This window comes from Thalassophryne amazonica, chromosome 7 (assembly GCF_902500255.1).
Source record: "Thalassophryne amazonica chromosome 7, fThaAma1.1, whole genome shotgun sequence".
Taxonomy (NCBI): Eukaryota; Metazoa; Chordata; class Actinopteri; order Batrachoidiformes; family Batrachoididae; genus Thalassophryne; species Thalassophryne amazonica.
Genome location: NC_047109.1, coordinates 83,462,045 through 83,476,060, shown reverse-complemented (window position 1 = coordinate 83,476,060; position 14,016 = coordinate 83,462,045). Strand labels below are relative to the sequence as shown.

General features: G+C 40.3%; 1 protein-coding gene across 3 annotated transcripts in view; it reads left to right on the top strand.

Annotated features, from left to right (window-relative positions):
- Positions 1–2,240: 2,240 nt before the first annotated feature.
- The window catches only part of l3mbtl1b (L3MBTL histone methyl-lysine binding protein 1b), a 44,109-nt gene continuing 32,333 nt past the window's right edge, over positions 2,241–14,016 (top strand). For 2 of the 3 annotated variants that reach the window (XM_034174847.1, XM_034174845.1), the window contains exon 1: positions 2,345–2,372. In XM_034174847.1, coding sequence (XP_034030738.1) covers positions 2,360–2,372 — 13 coding nt within the window. In that variant the 5' untranslated portion in view covers positions 2,345–2,359. Of the gene's footprint in view, positions 2,373–14,016 lie in introns of all 3 variants that reach the window. The other variant, XM_034174849.1, reaches the window with a different exon arrangement.

Below are 14,016 nucleotides of genomic sequence, written 5' to 3'. Positions count from 1 at the left end.
CAGTGTTGCTTCAACTCTAAGAGTGTTACAACTCCCTGAAGTTGTAATTTTTAACACCGACTAGAAGTTGAGAGAGTAATGACAAAAGGTTGTGGGTTCAAACTCAACCTGAAGCCTTTGTCTGTGAAAAAAATTCCTGAGCAGTTGCACTTCTTCATGCGAGCAATGTTTAAAAACTCTCTGTAGTGTTGAAAATACAATTTTATATCATACAGTAACACTGTGTGGTTATTGCGGGCTATTAGGAATATAACTTTTAAGGTGGAACTGGGGAGAATTATAGAAAGCCAAGAACAGTGTTAATTTTAACACTATATGGACAGTCATCCTGTGTGATTTAAAGCACATTAAATTCTTATACAGCTGTGTTCAAAATAATAGCAGTGTGTTTAAAAAGTAAATAAGCTCAAAATCCTGATTGCACATTTTATTTCCATAGATTCAAATGCATTGGGAACACTGCACATTCTATTCCAAATCAAAACAGACAAATTTATCAAAATGTGTTGTTACTTTACAGAAACTGAAGAAAAACAAATATCAGGCTGTTAAAAAATAGCAGTGTCTGCATTTTTCTTTCTGCGAAAAAAAAAAACAGATCTCAGAAAGGTGGCCCTTATTTGAGGATGAAGGCAGCAAATGTTGTTCATGCTGGTTACAGTGCATTTCTCTCTGAAAAGCTGAGTAAAATGGGTCGTTCCAGACATTTTTCAGAAGAACTGCGTACTTTGATTAGAAAGTTGATTGGAGAGGGGAAAACATATAAAGAAGTGCAGAAAATGATCTCAAATGCTTTAAAATGGAAACCAAAATCAGAAAGACATAGAAGAAAATGGAAAACCATCATTCAAATGGATAAAAGAGTAGCCAGAATGGCAAAGACTTAGCCAATGATCAGCTTCAGGGTGATCAAAGTTGCCTGTGAGTACTGTAGGTAAGAAGCCACAAAGTCCAACTGTTGAAAAACCGACATGTGCTGAAGAGGTTACATTTACCAAACAACACAATGACCGGCTTAAAGAGAAATGGTGCAACATTTTGTAGATTGGTGAAAAGAAGACTGTTATTTTCGGGTCTAGGGGCTGCAGACAGTTTGTCAAATGGCCCAGAAAAACTGAACTCCAACCACAGCGCACTGTGAAGGCCGTGAAGCATGGTGGAGCAAGCATCATAATACGTATGAGGTGTTTCTCATACTATGGTGTCGAGCCTAATTATCACATACCAGAGATCACGGATCAGTTTGAATACCTTGAAATGGGTGTTTCAACAAGATGACCCCAAACCACCAGCAAACTAGCAGCATCTTAGTTTCAGACCAACAAGTTTAATGTTATGGAGTGGCCAGCCCAATCCCAGGACCTTAATCCAATACAAAATTTGTGGGGTGAGACCAACAATGCCGTTTCTGAAGGAATTATGGAATGTAGACCAATCATCTTGGGCAGGAATACCTGGTCACAGGTGCCAGAAGTTGGTTGACTCCATGCAACACAGATGTGAAAAGTTCTCAGAAACAGTGGCTGTACAACTAATATTAGATCAGTGATTTTATTGCCACAACAATCAAATTACATCGAATTTATTTACTGTCTTTTCCATTTCCAAAAACATTGTTTGTTTGTTTTTTTTTGTTGGCAGGTAAATAAATAAACAAACAAATAAATAAGTGATTTAACTAAATTAACTAACCAACACAACTCTGTAAGGAAATTTATACAAAGGTATCATCTGCAAAGAAACATATTTAATTAACAGTCTATGTTAATTGCACAGGACCTTGATATATTACATACTGTGGGATTGTCCCCATCATTTCCCAGCATGCTCTTTGGTCACAAGTGTGCATGTAAATTAACGGCCCATGGTTTGTTATTTAAATTAAATTAAATTAAATGTGTTGGCAGCAGTGAGGTGCTCTTACCTGAAGGCGCCAAAACACACACTCCCGATCATGTAGAAGACACAGTAAAATATGATCAGACAGAGCAGCAGATTATACAGGACGGTCTGAGGGATTGACAGACAAGGAGACAAGATTTCACAATAGTTTTCTGTCTCGTGGCCAACCCACATATTTTCCACGTGACGCAACAGACCCCCCTGCGCTGCAGCGCGTGCAGCCGGCAGCGTGGGAGAAAAAAAATTAAAATCATAACGGAGGAATTCTGTCTACGTGTAAAATACACAACATACAATATCATAGCAAAACAGCGCGTCATATTCGTTGTTTCATCGCAGATGACTTTGCAACGATCGAGCTGACAGTTTACAAACGCCTAATAAGAGGAAGAGTTTTCGATCAAATCGTGATATTTCAAGTTACCTCTTACCTTTGAGTCGACCGCTTTACCCATGAATGCCATCTCATGGTTCGTATAACATGATATATTGCAAAATAATCCACACTGCAGCAAAAAACGACCAGGTTAATCCCTCACTACATGGACATCTGCTGCCATCTAGCGGCACACCTGAGATACAGTGGGCACGAGTTAACGATTTTCTCCCGAAAGATCATATATTAACAAAAACTCTTTCACTGCCATTTTTAAAAATCAGGAATGTTATTATTACAATTCTATATTCTTATTATGCCTAAGTGTGTAGATAATTATAGCAGTCAAGTACAACAACAGTATAATTTAACAGCTACGTTAATCAGTTTTGTATTTTTTAGACGTGTTTTCTTCGACTTTTCTGTGTGTGCTAATCGATGAGCTTTATACTGCATGTTTCTAATATTCTGTATAGTGGTTTTGGTTCTTTTTATGTGCAAATAAGGTGGAAAAAATTCACAAAAAAAATCCTGAAATAGAACAAAATAATTTTCAACTATTTTAATAATCAGTCAGTTTGTCATTTTAATTCATTGCCACAGAAGAACGTTTTTATGGCTCATTACCTTTATGCTTTATTCATTGTAAAGTTAATTTAACTTTATATTCAGTTGATTCGCTATAGACAGCATGGTGGCCTAGTGGTTAGCACTGTTGCCTCACAGCGAGAAGGTCATGGGGTCATTCCCACCTTGGCCTTTCTGTGTGGAGTTTGCATGTTCTCCCCTGCTTGGGTTTCCTCGGGTGCTCCGGTTTCCTCCCACATCCAAAGACAATGCGGGTTTGGTGGATTGGTATCTTGAATAGTCCGTAGGTGTGCTTGTGGGTGTGAATGTGTTTGTTTGTCTGTTTTGTGGCCCTGCGACAGAACTGGCGTCCTGTCCGCAGATGTACCCCACCTCGCACTCTCTGCTGGATAGGCTTCAGCACCCCGCGACCCTTAATTGGACTAAGCAGTTGAAGATGCGTGGTGGTGTGTGTGTGTGTGTTGATGTGTGTGTGTTGGTGGTTGTGTGTGTGTGTGTGTGTGTGTGGTGTGTGTGTGTGTGTGTGTGAGATTCACTATATGTAGTGCAGCACCATTCCTATCCAGATTCCATTATTTGGAAGAAAATGTACGATTTATTACGATTCAATTAGTTTTTAAAGTTTCACCTATCCTTTCCTTTTCTAAGCTTTATTTTGTTAATTTTTATGTTTAGTTAGCTTCAGTTAGCTTTTATTCAATTAGTTAATATTATAATAATTATTGTTTATATTCAGTTACTTTCATGTTTCATTTACTTTGTAATAAATTTATTTTGTTTTCTAGCAAGTATTATGTTTAATTTTAGTTTTAATCTACTGTACATGGGTTTCCTTGTAGCACTATTTTGTTCCAACATAGAAACATGCATGTGGTTGGGTGGTCAGGGGTGGTGCTCTAGTCACTGCAAAACATGCACTCAGTCAGGGTTTGAGACTGGTGTGGTGCAAAGGGGGGTGTCCCAATTCAATAAAATCCTTTCTACAGACTTGTGTGGACTTGTGACATTGTTAACTGAAATTTTATAAGGTATCTACTCTTCAACAACCATGAAACAACAGTTTATGTATCTGCTTTACATTTCTCTACGAAAACGCTCTCTCTTCATGGACCCATTTCACTCTGTATCTCACTTGACCATCTCCCTCGTCCAAAATCCTTTCTATAGAGGTGTGGTTGTGTTATTCAAGAACCTAACTGCTGTGAAACAATAAGAAAATAACAGCTTGTCTCGCTGATTTAGTACATTTTTGTGTGGAGGCTGCCTGTCTGCTTAACTGACAGTCCACCTGCTCCTAATCCATCATCCATCCACCAAAACAATCCAGCAAGGTGGCAGACAGGTTTATGGGGTATTACATAGGTTACACAAAATTGGTTTAGGGAATTTAAGTGCTGGATCAAAGTTCTTGAAATTTTATGAGGTTGCCCTCGTATGCCATTTTAATGAGGTGACTTACAAGATGATAGGATTAGCTGTTTTTGAGTTATTCTGTAAGTCAAACAGGAATAGATGGAATTACTTTATGTAATCACTCACTTTATTTAACGGGGTACATTTTCCAGGGTTTTTTCAAAGTCAGGGGAAAATGGTACTGCAAAACCAAGTGGTAAGGCCGGGGCGGAGGATTAGCAGCAATCTTCCATTCCAGCTTATTAATTAATCAAAAACCCAGACGATAGCTTTAATTCATTTGAAAGCTTGTCTCTTAGTCTTGTCCATCCAAATTGGAAGTCCAAAAACCAGTTTTATTTGTTATTATCTATCGTCCACCTGGTCGTTACTGTGAGTTTCTCTGTGAATTTTCAGACCTTTTGTCTGACTTAGTGCTTAGCTCAGATAAGATAATTATAGTGGGGCGATTTAACATCCACACAGATGCTGAGAATGACAGCCTCAACACTGCATTTAATCTATTATTAGACTCTATTGGCTTTGCTCAAAAAGTAAATGAGTCCACCCACCACTTTAATCATATCTTAGATCTTGTTCTGACTTATGGTATGGAAATAGAAGACTTAACAGTATTACCCTGAAAACTCCCTTCTGTCTGATCATTTCTTAATAACATTTACATTTACTCTGATGGACTACCCAGCAGTAGGGAATAAGTTTCATTACACTAGAAGTCTTTCAGAAAGCGCTGTAACTAGGTTTAAGGATATGATTCCTTCTTTATGTTCTCTAATGCCATATAACAACACAGTGCAGAGTAGCTACCTAAACTCTGTAAGGGAGATAGAGTATCTCGTCAATAGTTTTACATCCTCATTGAAGACAACTTTGGATGCTGTAGCTCCTCTGAAAAAGAGAGCTTTAAATCAGAAGTGTCTGACTCCGTGGTATAACTCACAAACTCGTAGCTTAAAGCAGATAACCCGTAAGTTGGAGAGGAAATGCGTCTCACTAATTTAGAAGATCTTCACTTAGCCTGGGAAAAAGAGTCTGTTGCTCTATAAAAAAGCCCTCCGTAAAGCTAGGACATCTTTCTAACTCATCACTAATTGAAGAAAATAAGAACAACCCCAGGTTTCTTTCAGCACTGTAGCCAGGCTGACAAGAGTCAGAGCTCTATTGAGCTGAGTATTCCATTAACTTTAACTAGTAATGACTTCATGACTTTCTTTGCTAACAAAATTTTAACTATTAGAGAAAAAATTACTCATAACCATCCCAAAGACGTATCGTTATCTTTGGCTGCTTTCAGTGATGCCGGTATTTGGTTAGACTCTTTCTCTCCGATTGTTCTGTCTGAGTTATTTTCATTAGTTACTTCATCCAAACCATCAACATGTTTATTAGACCCCATTCCTACCAGGCTGCTCAAGGAAGCCCTACCATTATTTAATGCTTCGATCTTAAATATGATCAATCTATCTTTGTTAGTTGGCTATGTACCACAGGCTTTTAAGGTGGCAGTAATTAAACCATTACTTAAAAAGCCATCACTTGACCCAGCTATCTTAGCTAATTATAGGCCAATCTCCAACCTTCCTTTCTCTCAAAAATTCTTGAAAGGGTAGTTGTAAAACAGCTAACTGATCATCTGCAGAGGAATGGTCTATTTGAAGAGTTTCAGTCAGGTTTTAGAATTCATCATAGTACAGAAACAGCATTAGTGAAGGTTACAAATGATCTTCTTATGGCCTTGGACAGTGGACTCATCTCTGTGCTTGTTCTGTTAGACCTCAGTGCTGCTTTTGATACTGTTGACCATAAAATTTTATTACAGAGATTAGAGCATGCCATAGGTATTAAAGGCACTGCGCTGCGGTGGTTTGAATCATACTTGTCTAATAGATTACAATTTGTTCATGTAAATGGGGAATCTTCTTCACAGACTAAAGTTAATTATGGAGTTCCACAAGGTTCTGTGCTAGGACCAATTTTATTCACTTTATATATGCTTCCCTTAGGCATATTATTAGACGGTATTGCTTAAATTTTCATTGTTACGCAGATGATACCCAGCTTTATCTATCCATGAAGCCAGAGGACACACACCAATTAGCTAAACTGCAGGATTGTCTTACAGACATAAAGACATGGATGACCTCTAATTTCCTGCTTTTAAACTCAGATAAAACTGAAGTTATTGTACTTGGCCCCACAAATCTTAGAAACATGGTGTCTAACCAGATCCTTACTCTGGATGGCATTACCCTGACCTCTAGTAATACTGTGAGAAATCTTGGAGTCATTTTTGATCAGGATATGTCATTCAAAGCGCATATTAACAATATGTAGGACTGCTTTTTTGCATTACGCAATATCTCTAAAATCAGAAAGGTCTTGTCTCAGAGTGATGCTGAAAAACTAATTCATGCATTTATTTCCTCTAGGCTGGACTATTGTAATTCATTATTATCAGGTTGTCCTAAAAGTTCCCTAAAAAGCCTTCAGTAATTCAAAATGCTGCAGCTAGAGTACTGACGGGGACTAGAAGGAGAGAGCATATCTCACCTATATTGGCCTCTCTTCATTGGCTTCCTGTTAATTCTAGAATAGAATTTAAAATTCTTCTTCTTACTTATAAGGTTTTGAATAAGCAGGTCCCATCTTAATCTTAGGGACCTCGTAGTACCATATCACCCCAATAGAGCGCTTCGCTCTCAGACTGCAGGCTTACTTGTAGTTCCTAGGGTTTGTAAGAGTAGAATGGGAGGCAGAGCCTTCAGCTTCAGGCTCCTCTCCTGTGGAACCAGCTCCCAATTCAGATCAGGGAGACAGACACCCTCTCTACTTTTAAGATTAGGCTTAACAACTTTCCTTTTTGCTAAAGCTTATAGTTAGGGCTGGATCAGGTGACCCTGAACCATCCCTTAGTTATGCTGCTATAGACGTAGACTGCTGGGGGGGGTTCCCATGATGCACTGTTTCTTTCTCTTTTTGCTCTGTATGCACCACTCTGCATTTAATCATTAGGATCGATCTCTGCTCCCCTCCACAGCATGTCTTTTTCCTGGTTCTCTCCCTCAGCCCCAACCAGTCCCAGCAGAAGACTGCCCCTCCCTGAGCCTGGTTCTGCTGGAGGTTTCTTCCTGTTAAAAGGGAGTTTTTCCTTCCCACTGTAGCCAAGTGCTTGCTCACAGGGGGTCGTTTTGACCGTTGGGGTTTACATAATTATTGTATGGCCTTGCCTTACAATATAAAGCGCCTTGGGGCAACTGTTTGTTGTGATTTGGCGCTATATAAAAAAAATTGATTGATTGATTGATTAAGCTTCGATGACCTCAGATGAAGCCAACCCAGTGTCACGGAGTGAGATGACGCCCGTACCAGATTTGTATATGTGCTATATGCGCATACGCATAGCGGCTTACTCTGTGTGTTTTTTGTTGTTGCCTCATCCCACTCACTCCCCTCGGGACGCAATCTCACGATCTCCAGCATGGGGAGCAGACGCTCTGTCCAGTCGGTTAAAACCCAGGCTCTGGCATGAGTAGCCAGAGAATCCTTTAGCTGTCAGGGGAGTGAGGCGGCCTACTGACTACGATAAACACAGCGACTCCTGCTGGCCTCTCTGTCACACATGCATAAGAATTGGAAAGGACTTAGAACTGGTTTCAATTTATGCAGGAAAATAACCTGCCTGTAAACCTTATTTTGGTCGGCACACAGAAAGGGTAAATTCAGTACAGAACTCTCCATTTTTCACGCATGCACAAATTGCGAATATACAAATCTGGTATGGGGGTATTTCAGTGTGAGACACCGGAAAAAGAAAAGCTGCAGTTCCTTCACTGGCCACTTGAGGCTGGCTCCAAAAGCAAGTAGGTCCAACTTTAGAGCAAAAATAAACATCAGCCAAATCAGCCTTGTACAAAAACGGTTAGCTAGTTTTAGCTAGTTTTTCCATCCATGCCAACTTTATGGGTGTATGTTTTTTCTGACTTCTTACTTTAAGATGTTTTAAGCTATAAAGTTAGGCAAAATTAGGGTTGACGGTAGCCTGACAACCTGGCCTCTCTCTCCTAGCCTGTGATTGGTTGGCCACCAAGATGCTGACGTCAGCCTCTGCTTTCCTATTGGTCACTTGGGAGTGGAGATGGAGGCCAGTATCCAGCCCAATTCATAGCCGGGCCGGTTGTTGGGCTAGGTTCATGGTTGCTTTTGAGGGACAGCTGCTGAGTCTAGCACCTCTGACTCTCCACTCGACGTGGGTGCTAGCTGTTGTGAAGGGCTCTGTCTGTCGTTTTGAGCATTTTAATAAACATGCTTGGAATAATATCACTTATTGTGATGAAATGTTCTAATGGATCATTTGAGATGTCTGCACTGCAAAATGCGGTGAATGAAAGTCTCATCTTATTTAATGTTGTATGCTAACAGCAATAGCACTTTTACCAGCTATCGGTAGCTTGATCTGTTAGGGTCACACTAACGCACAATTAATGAGAAAATATGCACCTCATAACTTTGAATGCCCACACCAAAGCAAACCGTTATTAGAACCCACCGTGCAGTCCCCAAAAATATGATTTAATAAACACCCAAACTGAGGTTAGCCTATTCGCCCTATTGACGTTTCAAATCCTGCAAAACTTCGGAGAGGTCGCCGATCTCAGTAACATTGAGAACTGCTTTGATACGCTCTGATCGGGCTTCACTTTAACCGCTGCACACAGAAAACACCATTAACATCGCAACATAAAACTATTTTTATATTGTGCCTAAAACTCTCATGAATATATTCTCTGGGTTTCTAGACGTTATTGCGTTTATTTTATGTAAACATGTGAGAATCACAGGCTGTCTCTCCGTTATTTTCAATGGGAGCTGCTGTGAGCTACGCTCGCTTCCTGATCATGTCGTTCTGGGGGAAAGTGAAGTTTGTTCTTTAACATCTTGATTATTGTTCTTTACAACACTGTTTGTCCTCTTTGTTCCAGACGAATATATATATATAATATTTCTGAAATTCGGTTTGCGTTTATTAAATTCCACGCAGATTAAACGTAGCAGACACAAATTATTTGTTATAATTGTTATAGCAAGTTTGCAGGGTATCATGCATGCAGTCTCTTATTAACTTGACAAAAAGCATAAAAAATTACATTTTTGTAGTATAATATTAATTTACAATTGTCATCATGTGGATTCTCTATGTTGTTTGACTGCAGTGTCTCTCTGGTGCGCAAGGGATTATGGTATATGTCAATAGGGCGAATTGGCTTAGCTAGTTCAGACTCGAAGATAGAGGTTTGTTGTGATGTAGGCGGAGTCATCGTTGCCAACATGGTAATGCCCAGATATGGGCTTCATATCGGCTCTTCGGGCTCTCGAGAGAAAACCTCTGGGGGATTTCATACTCAGGGATTGCTCAGTATATCTACAGTTTATGCGTAAAACTAATGTTGATTATTATTATGAGTGTCATGATGATGATGATGATCATCATCATCAAGTAATCAAGAAAAAACTCTGGTGCCGCCACTGCTGTTCCATGAGTTAAATTAGCTTCTTATTCCTTGTGAACACAGAGTTACAGTACAATACAGTAGAATATAAACACAGTCTAAAGATGTATGACTACAGTGAAATATTTTTGTGAAAAGTAGAGCATGTATAGGTCAGGCAGTTAAGTGAGTGAGTGATGCTGCGTTCCATCTCATCAAGTGGGAAATTAGGAGCTCCATCTCCATTGCAGTGATTTAAATGCATAGTTACAAGTATTAATGCAAATATTAATATTATTGCTGAGTCGAAATTACAAATTCTAATGTGTTCATCTGAGACACTTTCCATCTCGCTCACCAGAGGCAAGCAGCCATAATAACTTATATATACGAGGTCTGTCCGTAAAGTATAGGTCCTTTTTATTTTTTTCAAAAACTATATGGATTTCATTCATATGTTTTACATCAGACATGCTTGAACCCTCGTGCGCATGCGTGAGTTTTTCCACGCCTGTCGGTGACGTCATTCGCCTGTGAGCACTCCTTGTGGGAGGAGTCGTCCAGCCCCTCGTCGGAATTCCTTTGTCTGAGAAGTTGCTGAGAGACTGGCGCTTTGTTTGATCAAAATTTTTCTAAACCTGTGAGACACATCGAAGTGGACATGGTTCGAAAAATTAAGCTGGTCTTCAGTGAAAATTTTAACAGCTGATGAGAGATTTTGAGGTGATTCTGTCGCTTTAAGGACTTTTCACGGTGCGAGACGTCGTGCAGCGCTCTCAGGCAGCGTCATCAGCCTGTTTCAAGCTTAAAACCTCCACATTTCAGGCTCTGTTGATCCAGGACGTCGTGAGAGAACAGAGAAGTTTCAGAAGAAGTCGGTTTCAGCATTTTATCCGGATATTCCACTGTTAAAGGAGATTTTTTTAATGAAAGACGTGCGGGCGGATTGCAGCGTCGGCTCGCAGCCGCCGCGATGCTCCGCCACAGGAAAAACACCTCTGTTGGAAGCCTTGAGGACAAGTTGGAACATCTCCAGCTGATAAACAATTTCTCATATACTCACTCCACTGAAAGCCATCAAAAGCCAACTGGATTTTAACAAATGGTTATCAATACGGAGGTGTTTTTCCTGTGCCGCCGCGCTGCGTCGGCTGCGTCCCGACGCGCGGACCCGTCTGCACGTCTTTCATTAAAAAAATCTCATTTAACAGTGGAATATCCGGATAAAATGCTGAAACCGACTTCTTCTGAAACTTCTCTGTTCTCTCACGACGTCCTGGATCAATAGAGCCTGAAATGTGGAGGTTTTAAGCTTGAAACAGGCTGATGATGGCGCCTGAGAGCGCTGCGCGACGTCTCGCACCGTGAAAAGTCCTTAAAGCGACAGAATCACCTCAAAATCTCTCATCAGCTGTTAAAATTTTCACTGAAGACCAGCTTAATTTTTCGAACCATGTCCACTTCGATGTGTCTCACAGGTTTAGAAAAAATTTTGATCAAACAAAGCGCCAGTCTCTCAGCAACTTCTCAGACAAAGGAATTCCAACGAGGGGCTGGACGACTCCTCCCACAAGGAGTGCTCACAGGCGAATGACGTCACCGACAGGCGTGGAAAAACTCACGCATGCGCACGAAGGTTCAAGCATGTCTGACGTAAAAACATATGAATGAAATCCATATAGTTTTTGAAAAAAAATAAAAAGGACCTATACTTTACGGACAGCCCTCGTATGTAATCCTACTAAAGGCAACAACAAAGTGTGAATATTTACTACAGCATTCATATTGTTTTCTCTAACCGCAAGTTACCAACTTGGGTTTTCTGAGTTTACAGTCACCTTGAACACAGTAACTCAGTGAGCAGGGCCACAAAATTTCCATCAGTAACTTTAAAAACTGTTGTATATTCAACTTTGAAATTCTGGATTGTGATAGATACAGGTGAGGAGAAGTGAAGCTCCTATTTTGGGTGATTTTTGCAGCTTTTAAAATAATTATTTGCCAATATTCTTTATATATTAGTTTAAATAAGAATGTTGGCACAGTGGGAAAAAAACGTAACGGAAAAAAACCCCAGTGGAAAAAAACTTGTACCATGCAAAGTTTCTGATTAAAACTGATTTTAATCTCCCATGAAAAAGAGAGGGGTTTCAAGACACAGCAAATAACCGATATCGAAGGGTATATGTTGTGACATATTAGCAAGAAACTTGAAAGAGAGGTGGGATTGCTTGATACTTTAGGTGCAAAAACAACAAACAAGAGTTGTCGTACATGCAACAGTGCTTGAAACAGCACCCACATTTGCATTTGGCAGATATGTGTGAAACTTGAAAGAGAAGTGGGATTGCTTTGGTGCTACAAGGAACTGGTCAGGCATTCACATCCCACCATCTGGAAAGTAATCAAGTGTTTGCAGAAGGACCAAGCCCTTGTCCAGGCTGACTTTGTATGGGATGCTCGAGGACAGCCACCCATGAAGCGCATGAAGAAGGTCACAAAAAGCCAACAGCAAAGACTGCTCAACTTGTGTGTGGATTACAGTGAGGCTCGCAAAAGTGTGGCAGAACTACTGGCAGGGGCAGGGCACTGCATTAGGTGGATGTAAATTCTATATAAATGGTACAGTTACACTTATGACAATAAACTGTGGTGACTGATACAAGTTGGGTTTTTTCCCCATGGGTTTTTTTTCCTATACCCCAGTGGGACATGTCTAGGCTTGTTTGGGCAGGGACATGTAAAGTTGCCCTTTTGTTCACAGGCGATTTATAAAGACTTGGAAAGCAGTGGTAGCAAGTACTGTAAAGTTGCTTGCTTTACAATTTAAACCTACAGTGTGTAGGATTTGCAGTTGCACATTGAATTATGCCATCGCTGGTCATGATTATGTTTACCTACACTTTTTACTTCTTTGATGATGGGGATTGATGCCTTCTCTTATGATAAACAATAATCCCCCATTTCATAAAAATGAGGGTTCTCAAAAGACTCACTCACACACACACACACACACACACACACACACACACACACACACACCACACACACACACACACACACACACACACACACTCATCTTCAACTGCTAGTCCGGTCCAAGTAAGGCACGCGGGGGGCTGGAGCCTATCCCAGCAGTCATAGAGTGCGAGGCGGGTACAGCCTGGACAGGACACCAGTCTGTCACAGGGCCGCATATAGACAAACAGTCACACCTGCACGCACACCTATGGATAATTTTAAAGTTTCCAATCCACCTAACCTGCATGTCTTTGGATGTGGGAGGAAGCCGGCACACCCGGAGAGAATCCACGCAATCACGCGGAGACCAAGCAAACTCCACACAGAAAGGCCACAGGTGGGAATCGAACCCATGACCTTCTCACTGTGAGGCAACACTACCATGCTGCCAAAAACTGACTCATTGGATTGGATTTCCTTCTAAAAAATATATGTAGTCCCAACTAAATTAAATTAAATTATCTTGCATGGATGCTCTTTATTTGAGTTGAGGCTACATATATTTATTAGATGAAAATCCTGCTCATAATTGAATTGAGTTCATCCAATGAGTCATTTTCTGAGTGTGTCGGGGAACAACCGATTCCTCTTATACTTTTATAAGAGTAATATAGCCTTCTAGTTACCCCGTAAGTCATAAATTGCAACTGATAATGACGTCACAACTGACTTAAATGTGCTTCACTTTCCACACAACACTGCAAGTCAGAAAACGAGATGGCTTCTTCCAAGAAAGCCATTGTTGTGCTTGCTCTTTTGTCGTGTAAAGAGCTTCAAATATGTGTGGCCTACCAAAGAGATGTCATGGAAATGGAAGGACACGTGGTGGAGAAAATTTGTTAGTATTTCAATTTAATTCTCCATTTGTTGTGCTGTGTAACCCATCATTGTTGAGAGCAACATCTACCAGGTTAGCCAGTAGCGTACCAGGTGATAACACACTACACGGTATTCCACATTTATAAAGGGCTACATGTCCACAGACAATAGTAAGACAGTACTGTGTGTACAACTTCTTAAATTGGGCCCACCAAAAAAGAGACAAAAATCCTAAAAGTAAAATCTACCAGTTTCACAACTGTTAATGCTTGGAGCAGCTATCTTGGATTGCAAACTCAGGGTATGTGTGTGAATGAATTGATGTCGGTATTACTGGAAAATTCCAGTTGGAGTTATCAGAGGGAACACCCACTGAAGTCGTAATTCCATCTTATTGTTGTGGTTTTCCGG